The sequence below is a fragment of the Cebus imitator genome, unplaced genomic scaffold (assembly GCF_001604975.1).
Source record: "Cebus imitator isolate Cc_AM_T3 unplaced genomic scaffold, Cebus_imitator-1.0 Scaffold41, whole genome shotgun sequence".
Lineage (NCBI taxonomy): Eukaryota > Metazoa > Chordata > Mammalia > Primates > Cebidae > Cebus > Cebus imitator.
Window position 1 is genome coordinate 3,392,960 of NW_016107356.1, and position 19,496 is coordinate 3,412,455.

The 19,496-nt window shown below is 43.9% G+C and overlaps 1 protein-coding gene across 14 annotated transcripts in view; it reads left to right on the top strand.

The window, feature by feature from the left end:
* Positions 1–5,193: 5,193 nt before the first annotated feature.
* LOC108302508 (interleukin-10 receptor subunit beta) overlaps positions 5,194–19,496 on the top strand; it is a 66,644-nt gene continuing 52,341 nt past the window's right edge. For 11 of the 14 annotated variants that reach the window (XR_005199763.1, XR_005199765.1, XR_005199764.1 and 8 more), the window contains exons 1-2: positions 5,194–5,493; positions 18,594–18,685. Coding sequence is in view for 8 of the 14 variants with exons in the window: in XM_037737638.1 (XP_037593566.1) it covers positions 18,631–18,685 (55 nt within the window). In the remaining 6 variants the exon portion in view is untranslated. Of the gene's footprint in view, positions 5,494–18,593; positions 18,686–19,496 lie in introns of those variants that run through there. The other 3 variants (XM_037737636.1, XM_037737635.1, XM_037737637.1) reach the window with 3 other exon arrangements.

Consider the following 19,496-nt stretch of genomic DNA (forward strand, 5'->3'; position numbering starts at 1 on the left):
AGTGTAGTGGCTCATTGGAGTCTTGACCTCCAGGCTCAGCGATCCTCCCACCTCAGCCTTCTGAGTAGCTGGGACCCCAGGCATGTATTTTTGGTAGAGATGTGTTTTTGTCATGTTGCCCAGGGTCGTCTGAAACCCCTGGACTCAAGCGATCCACCCACCTCAGCCTCCCAAAGTGCTGGGATTTCAGGCATGAGCAACTGCATCTGGCCTATCCTATATTTATCTATCCTATCTATCTGTTCATCTATCCATCTATCTATCCATCCATCTATCTATTTATAGAAAATCATGAGTTCACATCAATACCTCCAATTCCAACCCCTATTATAGGGTTAGTTCTAGTTTCCCCCTTTCAATTCTTGCAACTTCCTTCTCAATGAGAACCCTAGCACCCATTATCCTTACTATATTTGTATATTTATCGATCACCCACGTGCAACCACTCTCCCATTCCTGCTGCCATCTTCTTCCCAGCATAGATGCCCTCTTCAACCCATTTGGGCCCCAAGACCCCACTCCAGGCTGTCCCTATGAGAATTTCCTCCTCAATCCTCTCAGGTTCTGAGTCTCACACTGGGCCCCACCCCACTACCCCATGTGGATGCCACCCTCACATTGCAGGACTTCATCATGCTCCAACCCCCTGTGCCAAGCAGTTTTCACCGATGGATGCACCCTTTGCCCAATGATCATGCCAGGCTTAGGTTGTGTTCAGGTTCTGTCACCCATGATGAACTTCCATGGTTCCCCCAATTCTGCTTGGCATGGCTACCCACCTTGCTGTGCCCACTCACAGGCCTTAGGATTCTCGCACTGCTTTCCTGACATTTCATTTCCACCCTCCAACCCTAGAGGGTTTCTTGGTCTTTCCCAGGTCAATTCATGATACCACCATCCAGCCCATGGCTCAAGCCAGCGAGTACAAGTCATCCATGATTCCACAGTGGACTTCTTCCTTTCCCTCCCTAACTGGTGCCAGTTCCAGAGCCTTGGACTTTAGCATTTGTTCTTCTTCTAGCCTGGTCTTCCTGGAATTCTGGGTGCTAAGCTTTCCATTGTTCAAGTCTCTGTCCAGATGCCCTCAACTGAGAGAGGTCCTTCCAGATCGGCTTGTCCAAGGTAGCTCTCCCAGGCACTCCCTAGCTAACCACCTGGTTACTTTGTCTTCATGTCACTCTGAAATTATCTTGTTCACTCATGGGTTTGTGTCAGTACCACCATCCCCCAATAGAATATAAGTCCCATGAGAGAGCAGAGACTTGGTCTGTATCATACACCATGCTCTCTCCAACACCTATAACAGTCCTTGGCATGAATAGCAATAAAAGTAAATATTAACTGAGTTAATGAACAAAGTGCATTTAAAATAATATACCTCATTTACAGAAAAATTGAGCATATAGTTCAGAGATTTCCCATATACTCCCTTCCCCTACCACAGTTGCACCTATTAATAATATCTTGCCATTATGTGGTATATTTCTTACAATTGATGAGCCAATACTGATACATTATTATGAGCTAGAGTTTGATGTTCAAGGGTAGGAAGATCCAGCAGGGAAGAAAGATGGAGGCCAGAAGACTTAGCCAGTCTAGTCTTTCCACATTCTTCTGTCTGTTTGTATTCTAGTCATACTGGCAGCTGATTAGATGGTGCCCCCCCGACAGATTGGGGGTGGGTCTGCCTTTCCCAGTCCGCTGACTCAAATTTTAATTTCCTTAGGCAACACCTTCACATATAGACCCAGGAACAATATTTTGCGTCCTTCAATCCAATCAAGTTGACACTCAATATTAACCATCACATTAATTATACTTCTTTCTAACAAATGTTTAGCAACTGCCCTAGAGTTTGCAATATACACTATAACTAATCTAAGTCCATTTTCAAATAACAATACACTAATTCACGGGTAGCACACAGGTATCTTAGAAGACAGTACTCCCAATATCTGCCTCTCAACACTTATAACATTGCTATTATACATTTTAGTTATTCATAAGCTATAATCACCTAATATGTTGCTGCTATTATTATTTTGAACAGTTATTCTCAACCCGATGAAGAACATCTAAAAAAAAAAACCCTACAGATACTCACAGAACTCAGGAAAGCACTTTACTTACTATTACTGGTTTATATAAAAGATACAACTCAGGAACAGCCAAGTGGAGGAGAAAGCTAGGACAAGGTATGGGGGAAACGGGCACTGAGCTTCCATGCCCTCTCTAACACCACCCCCCTAGAACCTTAGTGTGTTAACCAATCCAGAAGCTCTTCAAACTCTGTTGTTCAGGGGTTATTTATGGAGGTTACATCAAGTAGGCCTGATTGATCATTAACTCAATCTCCAGTCCCTCTCTCCTTCCTGGAGGTTGGGGTGGAAGGTGTAGGGCTGAAAGTTCCAGGCTTTATTGATTATGAAGCTTGGTATTCTTGCTGACCAGCCTCCATCCAAAAGCTATCCAGGGGCCCACCAAGAGTAGCCTCATTATAACTTGTATCGCCCCTATTATTCAGGAGATTACAGGGGATTTAGGAGCTCTGGGCGGAAACCAAACCAGATATTTTTCTATAACACAAAACCCTTAGCATAGCAATCATCATGATTTTAAATTCCTGGTCTGATTTGTAAATTCTCTGCCATCTCTGAGTCTTATTTCTAAGCTTGCTTTGTCTCTTCCAATTGTGCTTAGAGTTGTCTGCCTTTCAGCATGCCTTGTACATTTTTGGTAAAAGCTAGATATAACATATCAGGTCATGGGAGCTGAGACAAACCATCCTTTAGGATGAGGTTTTGTGTTTATCTGGCTAACAATTGGGCTGTATTAAACATTTGCTATAGTTGTAGGTGTCAGAGGCTTCCGTTTTATCTAGTGTCCTCATTTTTGTCTCCTCCATTGTCTTTGGGTTTTCCTAGAAATGCCTTCTTAAATGGAATTGTAATCCACTGTTTATCATACCACAGAGTCCTATTGATCTGGTGGTAAGATACTATGCAGGCAAAACATTCTACAATCTTATGATTAAATCCCAGGGATTCACTTTATGGGCCTGAGTCTCTGGGCTATGATCCTCAGAGAAGTTTCTTTGCCTTTGCTTTTTTCCTTCAGTCATGATAGACAGGAAGGCTACAGGGGGCTGAGTTGTCTAATTGCCCTTCTGCTAGGTCAGTTTAGGCTCCAGTAATGTAATTCCCCTTGAGGAAAGTTTTTTGTTACAGAACACTCTGGGCATATCTCAAAATGGTTATTTATCCTCTCCCACTGGCCAGACAGGATTTCTTCTGTGGTCTTTACCACAAGAACTTGGTAAACCTTCTTGGAGTTAAACCTCAAGCAAGTTGGGGAGTATACCACCAAGACTGAGTACCCACCAGTGTTTAACTCTCAAGCTAGTCCACACTCAGTCTCCAGTAATTAGTCAATTATAATTCAAGTTTTGCTATGATTTCAGAGGCTCTGGTCCCTGTAATCTGTGATTCTTCTCATTTGTCTGTCTCTCCAGTTTTTGTAGTTTGCCCTGTGACTCGATTCACTGATACCGAAACAAGAAGAGTTATTGATCTTCAATTTGTTCAGCTTTTCTCGTTGTGGGGAGTGGAGTGACAACTTCCAAGCTCTTCACATATCAAGATAGACTACATTTGTTTTTAAAACTTTTTTCCCTAATAATATAAGCAAGATATTTACTGTAGAATGTTTGGAAAGGAAACAAAATAAAAATCACCTACTATCATCCAATCTGCAATAAGTCATAGTTAACATTTTGATATAGTTTTGAATTAATATATATGTTTATATAAAAGAGTGCATGTGGCACATGGAGTTTGGTATTGGATTTCCCCCATTTTCAGAGCCTATTTCTGCAAATTCTCTAAAACTGTGGCTGAAAATATTTCCAATGTTGAATGTCTTTTATAAGGAATAGGATCCTAAATAAGTTCCCTTCAGATCTTAGGGGACTGGTGAGAATTCTGCCAAGGGTCACATGAGAGGCAGGACTGTGACATGCTGTTTATGATCACCCTTGTGCCTAGCCTTAAAGAAGTATCAGCAAATGTTTGTTGACTTCATAGATTAAAAGGCTCATTTTTTCCATCTACAAAAAGTATGTAACATCCTTTTCCTCCCGTTCCTACAAGGCCAGAAAGCTAAAAGTGAGATTGAATACTCAGTTTAAATAATTTAGGTGGTTAGGGTATTTTTTTCCCCCTCTCCTTCAAAAAGATATTAACATTTCCATTTTAGTAGCTGTAATGTTTAGAATATACATACATTTTACTTGAAATCTCCCTCATAGCCTATTTTGGGGTTTGGGTTTTTGTTGTTGTTGTTTTGAGACGGAGTTTCACTCTTGTCACCCAGGCTGGAGTGCAATGGTGCAATCTCAGCTCACTGCTACCTCCACTTCCCAGGTTCAAGCTATTCTACTGCCTCAGGCTCCTGAGTAACTGGGATTACAGGCGCCCACCCCTACGCCCAGTTAATTTTTGTATTTTTAGTAGAGACAGGGTTTCACCATGTTGGCCAGGCTGGTGTTGAACTCTTGGCCTCAGGTGATCCATCTGTCTCGGCTTCCCAAAGTGCTGGGATTACAGGTGTGAGCCACCGCGCCCAGCCTCAGAGTTTATTTTGGAAGCTGACAGGCCATAAATAACAGGTAGACAAACATGAAGCATATCTGTCTTTCCGCCTATCCTGAAACACGTTGTTATGTGGGGGTTTGAGGGAAGGGTAGGAGTATGGAGGAGAGACCCACAGAGAAGGGAGGAGAATCTAAAACAGGGAATGTTTTAAATATTTACAACATTTACTCAATGGTAGATATTTTTATCCTCGTTTTACTGGTTGGAGAATTATGATCGTGGAGGTTTACACAACTAATAAGTGAGGGAGTCAGGAGAGAACCCATTCACTCTTTAGTTCGTTCATTCATTCATTCACTCAACATGTTTTTGAGTGTCTTCTAAATGCCAGACACTATTCTAGCCCCTGAGGATACTGCAGTAAACAAAACAGCCCCAAATTCTTTATCCCTTCCCCTATGGAGCCTTCTCGGCAGAGCGGAGGATTGGTTAGGAGCCGACAATCCGCAGCAGAGGCTTGTAAACGACGGGACCTTGTTTGTATTCTCCCACCCTGTCCCCGGCCCCGCCCCCTGCTCCGGCCCCGCCCCGGCCCCGGCTCCGCCCCCGCGCGGGTCCAGCCCTCTCGCGCTACTCGCCGGCGGGCGCTCGGCTCTCGCAGCCGCCCTAAAGACCTTTCTTCCCCGCGGGGAGGAATCCGCAGGCGAGCCGAACAGCTCCCCTAGCAAAGTCCGCGGGCCACACCCAGCCGCACGGCCAGCTTTTGTCCCCCGCCAGCCGCCTCCGTCCGAGAGGCCGACCGCCGGGCGCATCCCGGCCGCGAGCGTCCTGTCCCGGAGCCCGGGGCGGCTAGGGCGCGAGGCTGGCACCCCTGGGGAGCCGCGAGGCGAGAGCTGCAAAGGTAACGCGGCTTGGTGGGGACGCGGGAGCGCAGCGCGAGGGCCGCTGACTGGAAGGCAAACGCTGCCTCACGCTGCGATTCCCGAAATCCCCTCCGGTTCCCGCTAGCTCTCCCCGACTCCTCCCCTTCCTGCCCTCCCTCGGCGCCCCGAGGATGCGACTCGCGCGCCCTTCCTCTCTCCCCGCGCCGCGCCTACGACCCCAGGACCCCTCCGGGTGGCCCCGGGGCGTCCACCGCCCTTCTCCCCGCGGCCGCTCGCGGGCCACTGCCCTCGGCCCTGCCCCGCGCCCTCCACGCTTCGCCCCTGCTGGGAGCCGCTTTCGTTGCGCCCCGCTCTGCACCCCTCCACATCCCACCCACAGCACCAGGATGCCCGGGACACCGAGCACTTGCCATTGCAAGATGTGAGTCGGTGCTAAGTTTGAGGGCCGCGTTCCTCCAGGTCCATCTTACCTTGAAAAACCGGCTCACCCGCCCGGGGCTCGGGTTCAGGATCTCTAGCCCGCCCCGTGAGGCCCCCTGGGATTAGCGCTCCCTCGGACCCGCGGAGGGGTCACAGAGGGCAGCCAGGGCTGGAGTGGCCTACGCCCCTTCGGATCCGCTCCTTGGAGGCAGGAGGGGGAAGGCGAGGGGACGTGGCCGCTGTGACAGAGGGGGTCACCCTCCAGGGGTCGGAAAAGGGAGATACTGGGAAGATACTCCGCGACTGCGTGGAGGCGGTTGGCACGTTTCAACCCTGAGCAAATCAATCCGTTACACACAGTAGAGAATTGACTCCATCAGCCTGTTTATTTAGTTAGCGATGGTTTTATTGATTCTGGGTATTCCCACTCCTTTCTTTTATTTATTTATTTTAATTTCCCTGTTTTGTTTGGCAAGTCTTAGAAACTAATATACCGTGCTTGAGCGTGGAGTGAATGGTGGGAGGTGCTGGAGCTGGCTCCAGGAACGCTGGTGTCCTCCTTGTGTGCTAACTGGCCCAGGGGCTAAGTCCCACCGCTTGCCAAGGTTTTTAAGTATCCTGTCCACCCACCCCAAATCCATCTGTGCAGAGACTCTATTAAAATCCACCCTAAGGAAAATGCCTGATAAACTTTCCTTGCAATTAAGGCATAGCAGATAAGGCTTTATCTGTTTGTCTCAGGACATGACTTGAACTTGTAAGTTCTATTGTTCATAAAGTTGTTTTCTACCGTTTTAGATGATCAAAAATGTATATGACTCATTTTTATTACCTATATTTCCTCTAAAGTTTCTCATGTGTTTATTGAAAAGTTAAAGAAAATCTGAGTTTGGTTCACATGATTTGACAATTTTGATTTGTCTAAAATTTTATTTATTTCATTTTATTATTATCAGACTGAAGTGCAGTGGCACGATCTTGGCTCACTACAACCTCCACTTCGTGGGTTCAAGCCATTCTTCTGCCTCAGCCTCCCGAGTAGCTGGGGCTACAGGCACGTGCCACCATGTCCAGCTAATTGTTGTATTTTTAGTAGAGACGGGTTTTCATCATGTTGGCAGTATGGTCTGGATCTCTTGACGTGATCCGCCCGCCTTGGCCTCCCAAAGTGCTGGGCTTACAGGCGTGAGCCACCACACCAGGCCAAAAAAAAAATCATTTCAAAAAAATAGTATGAAAAGGACCATAACCCAAAAGGTACTGTCTTAGAAGTGATGCATTTATTAAAATATATATTCCATGGCTCACACTTGCAGCTCAAAGCCACATCGGACTCATTTTCCTGCTACCTTTATAAACCTTCAGACCGTTCAAGAGTCAATCATATGTATCATCTTCCATTATCAATCATCATGGTTTTTGGTTTGGTTTGGTTTGGTTTTTGACTGAGTCTTACTCCGTCACCCAGGGCGGAGTGCAGTGGCTCACTGCAACCTCCCCCTCCCAGGTTCAAGGGATTCTCTTGTATCCTCCTGAGTAGCTGAGATTGCAGGAGTGTGCTACTATGCCTGGCTAATTTTTGTATTTTCAGTAGAGATGGGATTTCCGTCATGTGACCTAAGCTGGACTAGAACTCTTGACCTCAAGTGATCTGCCTGCCCCAGCCTCCCAAAGTGCTGGAATTACAGGCTCAATCATCATGTTTATCAATGCAAACTAAAATGCCATTTCTTATTAGATGCACTTTCATTTTATGTAATCAAGTAAGAAAAAAACACTGTCAATCATGCTATGCCATGCCACTGTACAAAGCATTCTCATTTCAGAAATGCTCGAATGTGAAAAAAAAAATGTGCATTTTATCATTTGTGAAACATTAGGGAGAGCAGAGCTTGACAGCACTGTCTCTGAGGGCTCTTCTTCCTCCTTTGGAAGAATGAAAGTGGGGAGTATGTAATTCAGAGAAGAGTAAAGGAAAAACAGGGAGCTGGCAAAGGAGGTTGGCTGACTTAGAGGTACAGAAAAGAGAAAACAAAAGAGGGAAAAAGTGAGGTGTGTATGATGGAGAGGAGTTCAGAACCACCAAAAATTGTCTCTGAGCCCAGCAAGAAAACGAGTTACACCACAAGCCAGGATTTTACCAAATGGTACGTGGAGCTATCCATCAGCAGTGTCACTGGTTTTCATTTATTTGTTTCTAATTCTCAAGCTTAAAAAAATATATTTAAAATTTAAGTGTGTCTCAACCACCAGAAACTATAGTGGTGAGTCATCAAAAGCTTGAGAATTCTCTGTAATAAATAGGAAAGAAGGAAACTGATCTTGTCCTTGTTTTCAAAAAAAAAAAAAGGAAACAATCTCAGCATACTTTGCTTTTTTTTCTTTTCTGACAAAGGAGCAGTGGGCCCTTTATGCTGGCTGGAGGTGAGTGCCATAGGGGAAAGTCCTCTGGGCACCCACTTTCTGGGCTAAAGAAGTTGCCTAGGCTTTACAGAACAAACTGGAATCAGGGACCGGTGTAAAAAGGAAGTTAAGGTTTCACTCTGCCATATCAGTAGAAGGTACTAAAGGCAACCTAGCACCAGCAAAGTGAACAGAAATGGTACGGGGGGGTAGGGAGGAAAGGAAAGAACAACATGGTTTGCAAGGCATCTTACTAAAAAGAAAGAATTACACTTGGAACAGAAGAAGTTCATTACCATTGCCTTACACTGTACAACAACTTGATAAAAATATAAATCCAATAAAATAAACTCAAAGATGAGAAAATTGTAAATTGGAGATGAAAAGGGAGATTGCAGACCTAAAGGAAAAAATTGAAGACCATGAAAACATAGTGACAGAATACATAGTAGAAAGAACAGGAGAAATACTGCTGAAATAAAAGTATTTTTTTTTACATCGTTGAAGTGTGTATAGAAACACTTATACATAATAGGTATACATATATGTGTGATGATGAAAACTTCTTTTTTATTGCATTTTAGGTTTTGGGGTACATGTGAAGAACATGCAAGATTGTTGCATAGGTTCACACATGGCAGTGTGATTTGCTGCCTTCCTCCCCATCACCTATATCTGGCATTTCTCCCCATGCTATCTCTCCCCATCTCCCCACCCCCCAATGTCCCTCCCCTATTTCCCCCTGACAGACCCCAGTGTGTGATGCTCCCCTCCCTGTGTCCATGTGTTCTCATTGTTCAACACCCGCCTATGAGTGAGAACATGCGGTGTTTGATTTTCTGTTCTTGTGTCAGTTTGCTGAGAATGATGGTTTCCAGGTTCATCCATGTCCCTACAAAGGACACAAACTCATAGTTTCTTATGGCTGCATAGTATTCCATGGTGTATATGTGCCACATTTTCCCTGTCCAGTCTATCATTGATGGGCATTTGGTTTGGTTCCAAGTCTTTGCTATTGTAAACAGTGCTGCAATGAACATTCATATGCATGTGACCTTATAGTAGAATGATTTATAATCCTTTGGATATATACCCAGTAATGGGATTGCTGGGTCAAATGGAATTTCTATTTCTAGGTCCCTGAGGAGTTGCCACACTGTCTTCCACAATGGTTGAACTAATTTACACTCCTACCAACAGTGTAAAAAGTGTTCCTATTTCTCCACATTCTCTCCAGCATCTGTTGTCTCCAGATTTTTTAATGATCGCCATTCTAACTGGCGTGAGATGGTATTTCAATGTAGTTTTGATTTGCATTTCTCTGATGACCAGTGACGATGAGCATTTTTTCATATGTTTGTTGGCCTCATGTATGTCTTCTTTTGTAAAGTTTCTGTTCATATCCTTTGCCCACTTTTGGATGGGCTTGTTTGTTTTTTTCTTGTAAATCTGTTTTAGTTCTTTGTAGATTCTGGATATCAGCCCTTTGTCAGATGGGTAGATTGCAAAAATTTTTTACCATTCTGTTGGTTGCTGATTCACTCTAATGACTGTTTCTTTTGCTGTGCAGAAGCTGTGGAGTTTGATTAGATCCCATTTGTCTATTTTGGGTTTTGTTGCCAATGCTTTTAGTGTTTTGGTCATGAAGTCCTTGCCTACACCTATGTCCTGAATGGTTTTGCCTAGATTTTCTTCTAGGGTTTTTACAGTGTTAGGTCTTATGTTTAAGTCTTTAATCCAACTGGAGTTAATTTTAGTGTAAGGTGTCAGGAAGGGGTCCAGTTTCTGCTTTCTGCACATGGCTAGCCAGCTTTCCCAACACCATTTATTGAACAGGGAATCCTTTCCCCATTGCTTGTTTTTGTCAGGTTTGTCAAAGATCAAATGGTTGTAGAAATAAAAGTATTTTAATAGAGGAAAGCCTCATGAGGAAGGCCAGTGAATTCAGCTGAAAAAGATTGAGACAAGTAGAAAGAAGCTATTGTGGAAGGCAAGCAAAATAGAATCAAAGCATTGGAACCATTGGAGTCCCAGATGTAGAAAATTCAACAAATGGGACAGAAAATTCTAATAAAAATAGGTCCAAAGAAGGCTCATTGAAATGAAGAAAAATCGGTCTGTAGGCCAAAGGAATGTGCCATGCTCCAGAAAATGTCAGATGGGCATATGGAAGCACCAAGATACCTTAAACTATTTAAATTCAAAGAAAAACAATTATTTAGGAATCTAAGAAGAAAAAGTAAAGGAGGGATAAACAAAATCAAACTGGCCTCAAACTTCAGTGCAGCACTAAATGCCAGACTATGATGGTTATGAAGGAACAGTTCCAAGGGAAAGAAACTTTTGCCGGTGGTGGAGGGGGTATTTTTTCCAGAACAAAGGGACTTCAGCACCCATGAACGCTTTTTGGAAAAACAAAAACTTACTGAGTAATAAAATTCAGGAAATAGCAAATTAAGAGATAAAATAAAGAACTTAAGAGTAGAGAATGGCAAAAACTCTTGGTGAGTATTCTATTTTAAGTATAGAATTAATACAGCTGTAGAAATTGTGGGTTGAATAGAATGGGATTGTTACAAATCTAGATGAAAATATACAGCAAAAAAAAAAAAGAGAGAGAAATTGGGGAGGAAGATGGAAGGAAGTATCAGGATACCAATATTCTCTTCTTTCAAAGAATGGAATAGTAAATAAGATACACAATTAAAAGGTGCTCAGGAGGCTGAGGCAGGAGAATTGCCTGAACCCAGGAGGCGGAGGTTGCATTGAGCCAACGTTGTGCCATTGTACTCCAGCCTGGGCAACAGAGCAAGACTCTGTCTTGAAAAAAAAAAAATTAAAAGGTGCTATGTGAATATATAATACTACAACTTTCTAATATCTGTCATAAGTTTTATTTAAAACCTTAGAGGGATATTGTAGGATATTGTTAACATTTAAAAATTTTGTCCATAAGAAAGTATAAACAACTCCCTTGGCTTTATTTTAGTTTTTTCCCAAGTAACGTTAAACAGAAACACTGTGTGTGTGTGTGTGTGTGTGTGTGTGTGTGTGTGTGTGTGTGTGTGTGTGTTTATGCATGGAAAGATCTATGGGATTATGTCCACCTAATGTTAGTGATGATAATAGTTCTTACAGAAGAAAAAAGAAAGATATTTGAAAAATACGCTAGAATCACATATGCCAAGATGTTCACAATTGTTGATGCTGGATGGTAGGAATAAGGATGAGTGTTACTCTCTTTGTACTTTTTCATATTTTTCTAATTTCCTGAAAAAGATATGTAATTGTATTTGTCTAACGTTTCTGAATCCAGTTCATTCGTTATTCACTGACTCCCTGGCAATGTCTGAATCCAGTTCATTCATTATTCACTGACTCACTGGCAATCAGTCTGTGTCAGATAGAAGAAAAGAGACCACCATGCCTTCTGCCAGGAAACTGTGAGGCCTAGAGGGTTGCTTGTCCCTCTAGGAGGAGTTGGAATTCAAAGAATCACTGCACGGAATCCATCCATTTGATCTAGGCCTTGAAAATTGGCAGGTTTGTCTGATCTCGGTAAATAGCAGGAAGAGCTCCCAGGTAGAGCTTTTCTCCCAGAATGGAGAAGACCGGAGTGTCACAGGGTGAACCCAAGATTGGGGTTCAGCCTGGGAAGCCACGTGGGTGCTTGACTTTGCACAGGAAGGAATTCAAGAGCAAGCTGACAGAATAAAGCAAAAGAAAGTTAGGGGATAAAAGGGCCGCCACTCTACAGGCAGAGCAGCAGCATGGCCTGCCGCACTGAGTGTACTTAGGGTTATTTCTTGATCATATGCTAAACAATCGGTGGATTATTCGTAAGTTGTCCAGGAAAGGGGTGAGAGTTCCTGGAACTAAGGGTTCCTCACTTTTTTAAACCATATAGAGTAATTTCTAGATGTTGCCATGGCATTTGTAAACTGTCATAGCCCTGGTGGGAGTTTCCTTTAGCATGCTAATATGTTACAATTAGTGTATAATGAGCAGTGAGGACACTTTTGTCACCATTTTGATTTTGTCAGGCTTTTGCCAGCTTCTTTACTGCATCCTGTCTTATCAGCAGGATCTTTGTGAACTCCTATTTTATCCTGTAACTAAGAATACCCAATCCACTGGGAATGCAGCCCAGCAGGTCTCAGCCTCATTTTACCTAGCCGCTACGCAAGATGGAGTCACAAGGGTTCCAGTGCCTCTGACAAGAGCAGGGGATGACCTGTCACCTGGAGCTCAGCTCAAGGGCAGGACAATAACTTCAAGAAAAACTGGAAAGGCTGATAGCCTTGAACTTAACCTAAGGAGCTTGGTGTACTGTCAGGCAGCAGGGAGGTACAGACTGAGCTGACTACATAATGCAGAGTCTACCTAGAACCAAATAAAAATGCAGGAGAAAGTACCACAAAAGATGCTAAAATATAAAGCCTTTTCTTCCACAGTCCCTGTCTCTCAACATGTAATTTTTTATTTGCTGTTTAATATCATTCTAAGTAAAAAATAAAAGTTTGAATTATTAGCATAAATATTGCAGTTCTTTACATTATGCAAAACCAGGTTTAAAGGCAAATATTAGAGCATTTAATTCATATGTGGAATCGCCAAGTTATACCATTAGTACATTACAGCACATCTTAGGAGTTTCCCTCAAACTAGCCAGAAGAAGCAAACTCAAGCCAGACAGAAGATTGCAAAGAGGAAGCGAGGGTCTCCACCAGGCAGAGGCACCCAAGGGAGCCTTCCCTCAGGCACAAGGATACCAAGGGAGCCAAAGCAGATTCACACAGGTCCTCGAGGCCCCTCTGCCCTGGTGACTGTAGGATGCATGCACTTGCACCTGACTTCTAAGTATCCCCCTTCTGCTAGCTGCCCTTTGATCCAGCCTAGGGCAGGCTCTGGGGAAGTCAAGCCTGGTATCTCCCTTTCCCAAGTACCTACCATCCTAACCCCCAGTGTAGTGGCCACATCCAGGGGTCTTTACATCTCTGCCTTAGACATACTAGGTACCAGTGACCCAGAGACTCATCCCTGCCACACCCAACCTCCAGCCAGCCGTCCTCTGATGCCGATCCATGGGGCAAGACTTAGAGTGCTGGCCCTGACCTCTTCAGCGTCTGCACCAGGAGGGCTTCAGTGGAATGTGGTCCCAGTTGAAGCCCCATGCAAAGGGCAGCAGCAGTTGATAGGCATAGACAGAGAAGCCAGGCAGGGCCTGGGATTCCTCTGCTGAGAGCCCAGCCTGCAGGAGGTGGAGAAGGATCCAAGTGTGAGCTGGGGCTCTGAGAGCTAAACATACATTAACAGATAAAATGCTTAAGAATTTCAGAACAGCCACAGGAGAGCCTTAAGCCAAGTGTGGGATCCTTCCAGCTGCAGGGCCCTGGGGGACTGAGACCAGCCCTGTTGACAAGAGCCATGCTTTAGGAAGACTGATCTTTTTGTAGTCAGGAAGAGTTTTAAGGAGCTCCATTAACAATTCAGGCAGGAGGCCAAGATGGGATATTATGTTTTCCCAGCAAAAAGAATCTAGTAGTCAGGCATGTGGTTCCAAGTGAAGTATGAGTCACCAGGGGGCAAGGAAGGAAGCCATCGCCTGGCCCAGAGAGGGGAAAGTGGGAGTGGGTCATCTAAGAGTGTGTGTGAGAGAGAGAGAGAAAAAGAGTATATATGTGTGTGTGTGTGTGCATGTGCGCGTGTGTGCGTGCGTGTGTGTTTTCTCATTTGAAGAAACTGAGTGTTCCTGCAGATACATAACAAAGATGAAGATGTGCCACCATTGGAGACAGAGGCCACTGGTCGGAGGTCAGGTTAGGTGTTAAAAGTATAAAGGAGTTGCCCTGGTCGGGCACGGTGGCTCACACCTGCAATCCAAGCACTTTGAGGGCCTGAAGCAGGAGGATCACTTGAGCGCAAGAGTTCAAGACCAGCCTGGACAACATAGCAAAACCCCATCTCTTAAAAAAATACAAAAATTAGCCGGATATAGTGGCACATGCCTGTAGTCCCAGCTACTCGGGAGACTGAGGTGGGCAGAGGTTTCAGTAAGGCGAGATTGCGCCACTGCACTCCAGCCTGGGTGACAGAGTAAGGCCCTGTCTCAAAAAATTAAATGAAAAAGTTGCCCTTCTACAGTCTGGGTGTGCTGATATCTAGGGGAATGCTCACAACTGGGCCACCCCTCTGCTGTGGAGTGACAACACACATCAAAGTATCTCAGCGGATGTTTCTCAATGGGTACAGTATTGTGGGATTAGTTCTAGGCAGTCACGCTTGGATATCTCATGGGTGGTAGAGTCTGTAGCAAGGCTGGTAATTTTGACTTGGAATCGCTTGGATTTCTCTAAGAGAATACCCCTGATTGGACCTGCTACTGTGGCAGCAAAGAAGACTTTAACATTACATTGTTTGTAGCTTGAACTCGGTCTTGTGGAGTCCTGATTAGGGAAGAGGAGTCAGGCTGGGGGGACTAGGGGAAAGCAAAGAGATAAAGCAGATAAGCTATAGGTCTACCTTGCTTCATGGTCCAGGACATACAAACAAAAAAAGAAGCAGACAAGCTATAGGTCTGCCTTTCTTTATGGCCCAGGACATGTGGCCCTCCTGCACAGGTAACATACATAACTCACAATCTTCCTGCTTATCATCGAATGCTTCAACTTACCCAACATCTCGGCTGACAGAAAAATGCAAGTTAGTTCCCTGCTACTGGCGTCAGCCCTGCACGTAGCACCCTTCAGCCCAAGTTGCATTTTATAAAATCCCCAGCAAGCCTTTGTCTCCTGGCTGTCAGTGCCTCTCTTGCTGACCTGCCCGTTGCTCCCTTGCAATGTATTTTCTTACTTTCTCTAATAAATCTGTTTTTCTTGACCAAACCTGCCACAGTAAAGTCTTCTCTGCCACCAGCCACAGACAGTCACCACAAGCCATGACAAGTCTGCGATTTCCTGGTCTTTTTTTCATTTTGATGATATTTCCCCAATGTTTGGGAGACACAAGAATGCCAACAATCCATAGGTCTCAGTAAAGTGGATGGGGACAACATATCTGAGAGAGAGAAGGAACAAAATCTAAAGGAGATCCTTAAAATTCTTAAGAATTCCTTTCTCACCTTGGAGTAGGGAAGACCTTCTGACTGAGCCTCAAAATTTAGAAGCTAAGAAAGAAAATACCTTTACATCTGAAAACATGAAACAAAAACTTCTGGCTGTTTTTTTGGGGAGTGGGGTTGGTTTTTTTAAACAGCACAAGCCACTCAAAGGGCAAGTGACAAACTGGGGAGAGAAGAAAAAGATGTGACTCATATCACAGTTTCCCTTCTACTTAAAGAAAGCCCCTGCAAACCAGTAAGAAAATAGCAACGGCTCAGTGGAAAAAATTGCCAAAGGCACAATTAACAGAAAGGAAATACAAATCGCATTTAAACCTATGAAAAGATGAAGATGTTCAATCATACTTAGAGTAAGAGAAATACACATTAATATTAATGTGAAAGACAAGTTTTCATTTATGAATTTGAGAAAAATCCAAGAGTTGATGATATACCTCTAAGAATAGATAGTAGGGAAACCAAAATTCTTGCACATTACAGGTGGTTATGTAAATGGTACAGCCCCAAGGGTGGCTGGCATGACAGTTTCTGTTCAAATTGCACATGCATAGTCCCATTGCCAGGTCTCTAATGTCTGCTTCTTCAGACCCAGCCTGCCCCCCTGCCCCCGCACTTGGCCCGGGATCCTGTCTGGTAAGGATACAATTCCAGGCCCCTTGCCCTATGACTTCTGGTTGTGTTCAGTCGATGGGGAGCCCCACATGAGAGAAGGGAGGGACACAGAGAGGGATATTTATCCGTCAGCCTCCTTCCTGCACTGTCCTCTTGGTCTGGCTGTATCCAGTGGTCTCATGTCATAGCTACTCATGTGGGAGTTTCTTCTTGAAAATTGCAGTGTTGGCTTCTTCTCTTCTCCTTCAGGGCCAGAGTGGCCACAGCCCTCAATGTTGTGAGATGCAGGTTCGATACTCTCCCTTCTGGTTTGCCTGCAGCCCGCTCACACATTTGTAAATACAGTCCTGCACCCCCTAATGATGTCTTGGGCAAAGATGGACCGTTACATGACAGTGGCCTGAAATTCTTAACCATTTTCTCTTTTAATGTATCTAGTAATCAGGCATGTGGTTCCAAGTGAAGTTTGAGTCACCAGGAGGCAAGGAAGGAAGCCATCTCCTATGTAATAAGATCACACCGTATTTCTACTGTACCTTTTCTGTGTCTAGATATGTTCAGATACACAAATGCCACTGTGTTGCAGTTGTCTACAGTATTCAGCACAGTACCGTGCTGCACAGATTTGTAGCCTAGATGTGTGGTTGGCTGTGCTATCTAGGTTTGTCTAAGTGTACTCTATGATGTTTGCACAGCAATGAAATAACCTAACAATGAATTTCTCAGAATATAGCACTGTTCACAGTTGCAAAGATATGGAATCAACTAAGTTTCCATCAACAAATGATTGGATAAAGAAAATGTGGCTAGGTGCGGTGCTCACATCTGTAATCCCAGCACTTTGAGAGGCCAAGGTAAGAATCCAGGAGGAGCTTGAGATCAGCCTGGGCAACATAATGAGACCCTGTCTCTACCAAAAATAAAAATAAAAATGTTTTTTAATTAGTCAGGGTGTGGTGACACATGCCTGTAGTCCCAGCTACGAGGGAAACAGGTGGGAGGATTGTTTGAGCCTGGCAGATTGAGGCTGCAGTGAGCCATGATTGCACCACTGCACTCCAGGCTAGGCAACACAGCGAGACCCTATCTCAAAAAAAAAAATACAGGTTACAAATATATGTATACACAAAATATTCAGCCATGAAAAAGAATGAAATCATGTTTTTTGCAGTAACATGGAAGGAACAGGAGGCCATTATCTTAAGAGAAACAACTCAGAAACGGAAAATCAGCACAGCATGTTCTTCGAAGTAGGAACTATTAATAAATAATATACACATATTGACATATAGTATGGAATAATATTAGTGACTGAGAAGGATAGAGGGCGTGTGGGGAGTTAGGGGATGAGAAATTTTTTTTAAAAGCATTTCAGAGTGGTAGCCTTTTTTTTTGGTGTGTGTTTTTTGTTTTTTGTTTTTTTTTGAGACAGAGTCTCTCTGTGTCACCAGGTGCCAGGCTGGAGTGCAGTGGTGCGATCTCGGCTCACTGCAACCTCCACCTCCCAGATTCAAGCAATTCTCCTGCCTCAGCTTCCCATGTAGCTGGGACTACAGGCATGCGCCACCACACCCAGCTAATTTTTGTATTTTTTAGTAGAGACAGGGTTTCAACATGTTGGCCAGGGTGGTCTCGCTCTCTTGACTTCGTGATCCACCTGCCTCGGACTCCCAAAGTGCTGGGATTACAGATGTGAGCCAACGTGCCCAGCCAAGGGATGAAAAATTACTTAATGGGTATAACGTATACTATTCAGGTGATGGATACACTAAAAGCCCAAACTTCACCGCTATACAATATATCTATCTAACAAAACTGCACATGTACTCCTTAAATTTATTTAAAAAAAAAAACTATCCTAATTTGAATGTGCTATGTCCTGCCTGAACTCTAACTGATAGGTCCTTTGTCTAGCAATTCTACTTCTGGAAATGTTCCCACACTTAAACCAGCACATGTGCAAAATGAGGCATATCCAAGAGATTTCCTTACAGAAGAGACTGGAAATAATTCAGATGTCTATAATAGGAACTAATGATATAAATGATGGTGTGTGCATCAAGCAGAACATTATGCAACCAATTTAAAAACAAAGAAAGAAAGATCTCCCAAATATATTTTTAAGTGAAAAAAGCAGGGTGGAACAAGGACTCTACATGCTCTCTCTTGTCTAAAAGATGGGAAAATTAGGAATATGTGTTTGTTTTTGCTTATGCATGAAGACACTGAAGGATGCACACACAAATAAAAGTGGTTTTATAAAGGGAGCAATACTTTTCACTTTTTTTTAAAATTTTTGTATGCTTAAAATTTTTTAACCCAATGACTGTTGCTTGTTCAAAAGTTAAATATAAAATTCCTTCCTGAGTAGGTAGGGGATTGGGCCCAGAAGCTGAGAGCAGACTCGCTTGAATAAATGGGGAAATGCCCCAGTTCCTGGAGCCAGGAATTTTGCTGTTCCTTACAGGTCTTCTGTTGTCTTGTCTTGGCTCCCATTTTTATATTTGTTAATTTAATTAGACAATCTAGAATTTTGATCACCTAATGTTGATTTCTTTTCAGATGTAAAAGTCAAAAGAAGAGCCTAAAAATAGCAAAGATGCTTTTGAGCTGGAATGCCTCCGCCATCAGATCACTTATTTTGTTTCTCATGGGTAAGTGCTACTTTTTAATCTTAGCTCTTTTTTTTTTGAGACAGAATCTTGCTCACTCTGTCACCCAAGCTGGAGTACAGTGGCATGATCTCAGCTCACTGCAACCTCTGCCGCCCAGGATCAAGTGATTCTCCTGCCTCAGCCTCCCAAGTAGCTAGGATTACAGGCACCCGCCACCACACTTGCGTTTTTGTATTTTAGTAGAGATGGGGTTCACCATGTTGGCCATGCTGGTCCCAAACTCCTGACCTCAAGTGATCTGCCCTTCTTGGCCTCCCAAAATGCTGGGATTACAGGCATGAGCCACTGCACCCAGCATTTTTTTTTTTTTTTTTTTTTTTTTTTTTTGAGATGGAGTCTTGCTCTGTCACCCAGGCTGAAATGCAGAGAGCAATCTCAGCCCATTGCAGCATCCGCCTCCTGGGTTCAAGTGATTCTTCTGCCTTAGCCTCAGGAGTAGTTGGGACTACAGGCACATGCTTACCACACCCAGCTAATTTTTTGTATCTTTAGTAGAGAGTCGGTTTCACTCTGTTGGCCAGGCTTGTCTTGAATCCTGACCTTGTGTGATCCACCCACCTTGGCCTCCCATAGTGCTAAGATTACAGGCATGAGCCTCGACGCCCAGTCCCAAATATATTTTTAAGTGGAAAAAGTGGGGCAGAACAGGGACCGTACATATTGTTGCTAGTGTCAGCTATTTGGGTCTTATGTTAGATCTACTCAGGTCTCAGCCCTTGAACCATGTGATGCTGGCACCAATGTAGAGTAAAAGCCATCTATATGAGCATTCTTCTTTAGCACATGGAAA